At 42.6% G+C, this 10,286-nt stretch overlaps 1 protein-coding gene across 1 annotated transcript in view; it reads right to left on the minus strand.

The window, feature by feature from the left end:
• NAV2 (neuron navigator 2) overlaps window positions 1–10,286 on the minus strand; it is a gene marked incomplete at its 5' end in the record, with an annotated part of 84,801 nt that overhangs the window by 30,369 nt on the left and 44,146 nt on the right. Inside the window, 5 exons of the mRNA XM_010139801.1 lie at window positions 2,557–2,745; window positions 4,645–4,805; window positions 6,955–6,999; window positions 8,222–8,287; window positions 9,305–9,772. Coding sequence (XP_010138103.1) covers window positions 2,557–2,745; window positions 4,645–4,805; window positions 6,955–6,999; window positions 8,222–8,287; window positions 9,305–9,772 — 929 coding nt within the window. The remainder of the gene's footprint in view (window positions 1–2,556; window positions 2,746–4,644; window positions 4,806–6,954; window positions 7,000–8,221; window positions 8,288–9,304; window positions 9,773–10,286) is intronic.

Genomic DNA, 10,286 nt, shown 5'->3' on the forward strand with positions numbered 1-10,286 from the left:
GAATGACAACAGGTACTGCCGTCGGTGGCACAAAAAGGAATCAAAAATTATATTCCCAGCACAGTGAATTTGTGTCCTTTCTCTCTAGGAGGCTGAAGCACCAGGACAGAGCCGCGGCAGCCCCGCTCCTGGGGAAGACCGACGGCCAGGGAAGCGGGGAGAGCCAAGAGCCCACTTCAGCTTTAGGCTGTGGTTTTGCCCCTGAAGTTCTGCATAGTTTAGAGGCTCTTCCTGCTGGCATTTCTCCAGTCCTGAAACCATTCCCATCAAACTATTACGTCCCGCAAGGCTGACCAACATCTCGACCTACATGCTGTACTGTGAGAGAACCCGACCGTAATTCACACTGCAGAGACCAAAGAAAACAAGGCTTCTAAGAACAAACCCTGGCCTTGCTGAAGTTAGTAAGAATAAAATGGCTCGTAATCTTACGCGCTAGTGAATTATTAAGAGGTAGACCGGTAAGCTCTATTTAAGAGTCGGACTTATGCCTTGCTGGCACAGGCAGATTGTATCAAATCAATTCCTTCATTAACCACAGATTTTATTTCTATGATGCTTTTTGATCTGGTCTCTCAAGGTGAAGGTGACTGATACATTCACAATTTTCAAACTAGTCTCTCGTCCTACAGGCTTGACAGCACAGGACAACATGAACGACATATTCAGAAGACCTTTAAATTGCAGACAAAAATACAGAGACTGTCCCTAAACATTCATCCCACGTGGTCAAATAGTAGCATCCTTTTAGGAGCCAAAGATTCAGGAAATTCTGAAAGGGACTTCTGCAACCTGTCCACTGTAGGGTCAAATTCCTTCCTCATATACCAAAGTGATCTTTTTTCACTGTTTTTAAGCAGTGAAACTTGGTAAAGTTTTCTTGGACTTAATTTTTATGACTTTTGTAAAATGAAAGAAAAGCACTTTGTAAAACATTTCACCTAACTCTTCCCTTTTCTTTCTCTTTCTTTTCAATTGCTTTGTCCTCAAACTTGCAATACTTACATTAAATATTTTCCACACTAGCTCTCTCCTGGATAAGAATTTCTGAATTATAAGAGGCAGTTTAACCTCCGCATACCAACATCAATTTGCTGTAGTCGTAAGCACACTTCGAAGACTACGGTTACCATTATTCTGAGGATGTCTTCAATAAAACATGAGTAACCTTGGCTGCAGCAGCTCTTTCAGTAAATCTAACGCAGTGATTTGAATTCCTTCACAGATTACATTAAGGAGCTCTTCAGTAAGAGCAGGACTGTTCTTCACAGAATGGAATTCAACTGACAAAGCACCCAGCAACCTTTGGCTGCTCATGTTGATCCACCCCAATGAAGATCCTCAGCCACTGGCCTCTAAAATGCAACTAAATGTAATGTAGTTAGACTGGCCACATTCAGTATCGAATTAGCCCTGGATCCTTCTGGAGCTGCATCCAACACACGTTTTATTTTCTACCTCTTCCAACGGGAGAAAACAGATGGGATAACCAGTACCTTCAGGAAGGCACGTGGGGCTCCTCAAGGCCCTTGCGCTAGCACTGAAGTGTGGCTCCCCTGCATGCCCGGCTCTAGGCGAGCAGCAGTGATGGGGCGCTGGTATCAGCACTGCAGAGTAAGTGCAGGTCTCCAGCCATGCAGGGAGCAAGCCAGAGACAGCTTGTGTGACCTGTAGTGATACTGGACTTCACAGGCAACCAGCCTCCCAATCCTTGCCAGAAAGGAGATTTAAGACTCATAGAACTCACGCTGAAAGAGCTTCCTATGATCTTCCTATGAATGACTCTCAGAGCTCAGCTGTGCTTGACTTCTCAAATTCCAACACTCAAGGGTTTTAATGTGTGCTCATGGCTACTGCTGCTGCAGCCACAAAGTGGGTTGGTCAGTAGCAATCAAACTAAATATTTACTTACAGGTAAATTACTTTTTCTTCTTATATTTACATGGGCTGCTTTTATCAGGCATGGTTATGTATTTGAGAAGATCAGGAGGAATTAAAAAGAAGGGCCTAGATGAAGAACTACTCAGGTCCCATCTGTGGAAGTTGTGTGGTATCAACCCAGGACATTCAGCAGAAGTAGAAAATAAAGACAACTTGAATACAGATTAAATACTGGAAAAATTAACTGGGATAGCAACAACAGTCTGGATGATGCAAATTATTTGTACTACAAACACGAGTGCAGAGGCCCAGGTTGAGGAGAACAGTCCTACTCAAGGGAACATTTTAATATGCTAACGCTAAGCATGAACTAGAGCCATTCTGAGATCACTAAAAATGAACCACAGGTTGTGGTTAGGTAGTTTCTTGAAGAGTGATGGTCTAGGCAGAACACTCACATGCCTTCTTATGTCTGGTCAGAAGGATCACTAAAATGAGTATCATCAGAACAACAACAACTAGGACTCAAGTTTTATGCAACGCCGAGGGCTCCACAGAGGGAACTGTGCTCTGAAATAACCCCTATGCTCAACTGAAAAGCAGCAAATTTACACTTGGTTTACGTGAGCGTGTCATCTTCTGATCACGTGCAGCACCATCACAGACTTCACTGACCTTCTTCAAAGCCATCACGGAAAGAGCCAGACCGGCTCATTGTTCTGCTTTTCTCGTCCAGGGACATCGAGCTGTTCCTGAAGCGCGTGTCACTGTAGGGGTCGTAAGGACCATCGGCATTGGAGAGGCTGTGGGTCCGTAGCATGGTTGGGTTTGACAGGCTCATCTGGGCTGCAGTGGTTGGGCTTGCTATAAAGTGAAGAACAAACACCACTTCATTTGCACGGCCACAAATTTTCATACCTAAATTTTTTGCAACTACCAAAAAGCTTTTTTTTTTTTTAAGACACAAAAAATCCTCTCCAGGCTTCATTATTTTTCTAAATTCAATGAATTCAAATAAGAGGTATGCAAATCAAGCTAGTGAGTAAGAAAACTCAAGGAAATAAGGACATTTAAAACACTGGGTGATATGTCTACGCTTCTACAGCCAAGCTCAGCCAACTCGCTAACACCTTGTAAGCATGAACTAATTAACCCTCGTCCTTGGTTGGAACAGTCCTTCCTCAAAAAGGACTAAAATGCCCACAGTGACATGAGCACTTCGGCTACATAAAAGAGGCCTTATGAACTACCCACTTCAGAGTCTTGAGGACATTTTTCTATGTACTTAAGCCCAAATTTTAAGCACATTTTTTAAATTATACCTGCTATTATACCAAGAACTGTGGAAAAAAGAGAACAAGGAAATTGCTGTTCAATGGGCAGGTCCGTCTCGGTGTGCTGTGATTGTCTCTTTCTATACACACCATCAACTGACAGAGACTATTGTAGAAGACACAATAATTCAGTTTAAAGGTGCTCAACTTGCATATCAACGTTTGCTATTAAATTAAACACAGTGATACCTTGACCCCGATATCTCTGTGCTCTTTTCTGAAGAATGCAGGAAAATATCTTTGGGTTTTCTGTTAATTGCTTGTGGCCAAATAGCTTTTGAAGCTTATTAATATAAATAATCATCAATATTCTCCATAAAGAGTTGACTTTCAGGGCCTAAGACTACACTTTGGGGGGTTTTTTTTTGACCGTTAAGGTACTTTCATGACGGTGTGTTAGCAGTTGGCACCGTGTGTACACTCAGCTGAAATCTTAAGTATCAGTTTATTTAAAGCTGTTTAATCTGTTTCTCTTCAGCACACCCAAAGTAAGGCTCTAAAATATCACTGCTGCGACTCAGAGCTGCACTAGGAAGAAGTGACCACGCAAGCTGCTGCAAATTCACACGACACAAGAAGTTCACAAGGGTAGGCTCAACTATTTTGCGTGTTATTTTTTTACTGTTCTAGAAAAGGTGGAGGAGCTTCTGAAAGTCAAAAAGAAACAGAAAACTTCTGTTCAACAGAGTACTTTCCAAAGGTCACTGAACTTACAGACAAGATGCACGCTGGTAGGATTGGTTTACATACCCAGACAAATGGCAAAGGCAACAAAGCAACATTTCACTAGCACACCAGAGATGAGCACTATTAGCGCTTGGAAATCAGTGATTCCAACCCCTGAGATGGTCGGCTAAAACCTGTAATGCTTTATGGATCCTGCCAACCAGCTTTTACTGCTTCCTTCATTTAAAAAGTGTTTATCACTGTAACTAAGTGAAGAAATGGCATTCAAATTCTTCTTATTTTAGATATTCTTTCAGCCTGAGCTTTATGCAGCTTGCCAACAAGCCACCTGAAAAATTACGTGCAAAGATAAAGTACCTTAAACTGGTGAGACTGGCACATACGGTAAGTAACACGCTTGGGTTTTAAAGCCATATTACCAAGCAGGTGGGCAACATCTTCAGGCCCTCACACACGCCAATATCACACGTGTGATATTAACAACCTGCTCTCCTGAACAGCTCACAATTTCTACTGAGGCATCTGATTACTCCCAGGGAAGTATTTTCACGAGTTATGGCAAGGACTCCACCTTTGGGCATACGAGATAATGCTGCTAATTAGTCACGCTCATGTCAATGAAAGTGCTTCCTGAGGTTGAACCTGGGACTCGGAGCTGCTGAAAGAAAATGATCTCGTGTGATACGCTCTTTTCAAGACACACAATGCATCGTTATGATTATCCAAACAGATAATTATTCACCAAGCTGCGAGAAGTTAAATCTAGTTCCAGAGGGTGATGTTATGCTGGATCCAGATGAAAACGGAGAATTGCCGGCAGTGTCCTGCAGCCCACCAGCTGAATGGGACCGTAGCCATTCTTTTGCATCTTCTTGATTACGGAGTTGGGAGGATGGAGTATACCTGCAAAACCAAACAGTTTTTCCAAAATTAACTTTGACACTTACTTAAAATAAAAAAAACACCCAACCATGAAATGTCACAAGACTTGAGAAGGAAGAGAGGGAAAGAAAGATGGAAGAACTCTCATATGACATTTAAGGATTGGAATGATATAAACCCAATACGACTCTAAATTAAGGAGCTCCTCCAAGCTATTCCTAATTCATTCCACCTCTGTTTGAGAAATCCCCACAAACTCCTCTCCTACTCTCTCAGGAGTAACCAAACCAGAAGTAAACAAAAAGCTACCACAGAAGCTGTGCACTGTATCCCTGTAGAATAAAATACAGTGTGTATTACGTAGGTATGTCCCTTTCCTTAGGTTGTGCCATAATTCTGTCACTGCTTTAATATTTTGGTGCTTTGCTAAGCTTAGCTGGTTTTTTTTCATATTATAAACAAATTCAAGTCAACAAAGCCATCATTAGATTTTCCAGCAAGTTGTGTCCCAGTAATTCATATCCCAGAGCCACTAATACAGAGGCTTGTGGAGGTGTATCCCATCTGGTTCAAAACTAACAGCATTAAATCATCATAAAGAGACTATGTTCAGCTGCTTCTGAAGGCAAAATTAAACAGCGGAAACTTTGCCTACGCCAACATCAACAGCAAAACACCCGCTGGCTTCGGCTTAAGCAAAGTTTTAAATCTGCTTCTGCATATGCCTGAAAAATAGGTATATACCCACAGGTGTTAAGTGAAATATGTGACAGGGTACAGGTGTCAACAGGAAGAGCATCATGGAAACACTTTGCCTGCTGATGGATCTCAGCCTCTGTCTTATGCTGTGCCATTTGCTTGGGAGAAATATTTATGAGCTACTGGCTCTCCTTCCACAAACTGAATGCTTGGAGACTATTATTAGCTGATATTATCTACTTAATTAATTAAATTCCCTCCAACTCAATACTCTACAATAAGATACGGCTTACTAGGACTATTTTAAATCAATGTGAACGCTGCAGTAATTAATGTTGCAAAACCTGAAACTACTTTCAAAAAATACATTCATTCTTCTGCTTATGCCTCAACAATTAAGCAACAGTCCCTGACCATCCGCATCTCAAACTCTGCACTTCTATCAGGTTATTAAGAATGGAGCTTTAAACAGTTATTTTACTTTGACACTCTAAGGGTTATTATCTTTTTTTTCCAGTATTAACACCTACCTTGTCAGCACTCAAATGCTTTGGTCTTAAAAAAGAGTCTTTATTTACTAGAGCCATATTTGAGAGCCACAGAAACGTTTAGAACAAACCGCCAGTTTCAGCAAGGCTTTTCGCCCTGGGCTTTACGGACAAAGCTGCTGTGGAGAACAAGGCATACAGCACAGGATAAACTGCAGCGGCAATTTCAAGGCACCGACTCAGTTGCATTAAGCAATTTTGAAGCTGCGATTCCCTAAACGTCTTCTGTAAATTCTGTAACGCTTAAAGCATTTAGTAAATACACCCCGTGTTGATTATCTTGCTAGAATTGCTTGTATCAACGGAAAAATCTTTTTTTGGTGCAGTTTTTTTATGTTACAAAAATCACAACCTTACAGATAGACAAAATATATGAGAAGACAACCGCCAAAAGTGTGTTTGGGGACTTTCTTTGTTCTTTTCTAGAAGAGTAGAAATTATCTCTAAGAGCCCTATATATTTAGGTATGCTGAAGCAAATATTTCTTTTAAATTAACCCATCCAGTCTCATCCTAAAAGGTTTGACATGATATTGACCATCTTTTCTATTTGTATATCAACAACAGGGTTCTTGGGGTGAAAACGATCTGAAGTCATTCCACGTAACAGCCAAAGAAGCTGCAAAATCATTGTTTTCAAGTCAAGCCCAGTGATGGTTTATGAGATGCTTCTCAGCAATTCAGCCAGCAAAAGCCAAAATTCTTGCTCAAGTGGAGAAGCCACTGGATGAAAAAAAAGCACAGCGGTCAATGGCCTTTCTTGGAGGATTAAATAAAGAAAAAGAAAGAAAGAAAGAAAGAAAGAAAAACAATATTGTTGCCACCTCTTGCAAACTGCGACCACCACCACCAGCCACAACAGCAACACCAAGCAAACTCCAAAGCCACAACAAAAGCTGTTAAACCGTGTGGAAACACCAATACCTGAGTCCCTTCTTAGGCAAAGTGTTCCTATCAAGATGTGGGTCGCTGCAGAAAAGTTAAAAGAAAAGAACTTCAGAGAAGAACAAAAGGGAAGGAGTAAGATCAGGACGAAGGACGTACAAACATCTGCACCACCTTTTCAGAGGAAAAGGTGCTGGGGCCTTCCTACAGGAACATGCAAGAATCTCCTTATCCAGGGGTGGATTCGCACAAACATGCATCTGGTACCATGCCAAGGCATCTCATCTCTTCACAAGGTGGTTTCGCTATTTCTCCTACCCACAACGAACAAATATGGCTCTTTAGATGTCAAATGGACGCTCAGAAATTTGAGGCAGGCTATGTGTGAAAACTGAGGAGAATCTTCAAGCCCAAACCCCCTTCTTGCCATTTCTTTCAGCTGAGCCATTTAGGGAGTGCAGCTAATTACTGTTACGCAGCTGCAGTGTAGAGCAGAAAAAGTATTGAGCTCAAACTTTTAAATTTTCAAATCTTAGTTTAAATTCCATTAGCAAAGTAAAATGAATCGACTAGTCGTCCAAAACCCAAGTATTTAAGTTTTTACAACTGATGAACTTGTAACTGAGCAGTCTGTTAATTCACTCCTAAAAAAAAATCCACGTGCTTAAATGAATTAATGTAATAACAATCCCTATAGCTAAATCACAGTGTAGGAGTGATTAAAATTATGGTAGCGAGCAAAAGTGAGCTAGAACGTGTAGGTTTGGGTCATCTTTTCCAAACTTTAGCATTTGTCTCTACAAGGAGGGATGTACCCAAGTGCCTGCAAAACACTCATGAGGCAAACTGCAGTAGGAGACTGACGACACTGAATGACACGGGAACTTCACGACAAAAAGGACAGGCCTGAAAGGCGGTGGGAAAAGCAGCATGCCAGAGGAATGCTGAAATGCTAGTGAGAGTTTACATTGGCAGCAAAAAAATAGCGAGATTTCCAAATTGCCTTTGGCAATGAAATGAGAGGGGGGGGAAAAACTGCCCCCACAAGCCAAGAGATGTTCCCAGTAAGAAGAGCAACACCAAACCCATGCCAGCTCTGCTGTATGCCGTGCTCCAGATTGGTTTAGGTAGGTAGAGGGGGCGTTCGAGGGGACTCTCACTGGCATGTCTTTGTGTCAGGTCACACCTGAAGGATGAACACAGCAGGACTCAACTGAGCACAGTCTGTCACAAAACAATTTGCTTCACCGAGATGGGCAACAAAACCTACAGCCTTGTGCGTACTCCTGTCCTGAGACAGCATTACCTGTCCTGTCTCCTGGGCAAAGTATTTCGGCAGAATTTGGGGCTAGCAGCAGGGGAGGAAAGAGGGCTAGAAGAACCAGTCCAACAAGACAGAAAACAAGAGAAGGAATATTAGAATGAGAAGAGGAGAGAACAGAAAGGAGTTACAATAGAACAAACAGAAAACCCAACTGTCAGAACGTTATATTCAGCGGTCACTTTCTCCCTTGAGGTGCAGCTACAAAATTTCTGCTACCTGACCCCGTAATTACACACCAGGGTAGATCTGATTCCCAGCACTTGCAGGGGTATGACCGCCTTCTCCAGAAGGTCACTCAGAGAGCACGCACTGCAAGGCACTGTCTGGGTTAGCTCAACATCAGCTAACTCGGCTCTGACGCTGAAAAGGCAGCCCTGCTCCCTCCTCCATGCCCAGTCTACTCCCAACTCCTACTCTGCACCCCCACAGGCACCGGTGAACCTCATCGTGTGAGGAGCCGGGGAACCGATCCGTCTGAAATACCATTCTGGTGATGGTTTTTCAGCTGGATCCATCTCTCAGTTGGGTTCACTAAGCATTCACACAAATGCCTGTAACCGAAACACTGCAGGGAGCAGCTGGAGGTGGGACAGAGAGACCGAGAAGGGATCAAGTGACTAAGGAGACAGGGACTTCTCTTTCCAGCATGTCCCCAGCTTAAAAGCTTGTTAAAAGTTACAAACAAGAAGTTTAACACGACACAGTTGGCTGCGCAAATCAAAATGATAACAATGCTGGAGGCTTTTTTGAATGTCCCTATCAGGTCAACTTTGGAAGGATAATATATGATGCAAAATTCAAGTATGAGATATAATATGGTGGCAAGAAAAGCTGTCACACTGGCCACCACAGCACATTAAAACCTTGCCTGAAGTCATTCCCTTGCTCTGAACTGGGCTCCCTGCCTGGAACGGCTTCTCTGTATGTTCTAGCAATACCATGACTACTATCTCTTGTAAGGTGCGCAACTCGATTTGCATCTGCAGTGTGGGCTACTGCTGCCAGGACTTCCTTCACATCGGAGATACACCCAAACACATGGAGACGAGAGAAAAACCCACTAACCTTTCAGACAACGTAGTCTTAACACTGTTGGTTCGGACAAAGGGAGTCAGAGAATCATCTTTGGAGGCTGGAATCAAGCCAGTGGAGGAGTTATGGCTCAGCCCACCTCCACTGCTCAGAGAGATATCAATGGATTCACAGCTGGTATGAAGGCTGCTGACAGACTGATATCCAATGCCATCCCTGCTAACAGCAGAAGAGCTGCTTGCGTTGGTACCCCACGTTAAACTGTTGGAGGGAGCTGAATGTGCTGAACTGGGGCTAGATGCCAGCGGAGACTGGTTCATATCTGTGTTTTTACTATAGAGAGGACTGCTGCCCCCACTGCTCAGCACACCACTGCCGGATGGCGAATCAAGATTACCCTGCTGGCTCATAGTAGCGTGAGGATTGGAGATGACTACCGAATTTTTCATATTTTCAGCTGTTGTGATGGGAACCTGTTTACTAGGCTTGCCACCGAAAAGTCTGCAAAAAAAGACAAGATGAAAAATACATAAAATGGAATATTAAATGCAATGGTACTTTATACCTAGACCATATACCTCCTTAGCTTCAGAAAACCAACATTAAATAAACGATCCTAGATTGGACATACACAGCTATAAATCTCCATGTGTTCACTCTGCCTTCAATAAAGCCCAGAGACAATTACAATAGCTTCAGATCTCTCTTAGCTCTGAATCACCAAAGACAACTTTGAAAAGGCTAAAATACAGCTTTACAGAACTAAAATACAGCCACATCACCTTCTGCTCCTTAAGGAACGGGGATACCCAAGACACAATGCATTGATTAACCCAAACCCAGAATATTAGAGGTTGAAAGCTTGTTCAGGTAAATTCTGTGCAAATCACCAAATCTCTGCACTGAAGCAGCGTTTGTTGGGATGTAACAGCTATTTACTGGTATCAGATGGAGGTTTGTCTCATTTCAGGAGCCAGGCTGGCTGGGAACTCTTTTTTTTTTTTTTTTTTTTTTT

Source organism: Buceros rhinoceros, unplaced genomic scaffold, assembly GCF_000710305.1.
Source record: "Buceros rhinoceros silvestris isolate BGI_N320 unplaced genomic scaffold, ASM71030v1 scaffold16587, whole genome shotgun sequence".
NCBI lineage: Eukaryota > Metazoa > Chordata > Aves > Bucerotiformes > Bucerotidae > Buceros > Buceros rhinoceros.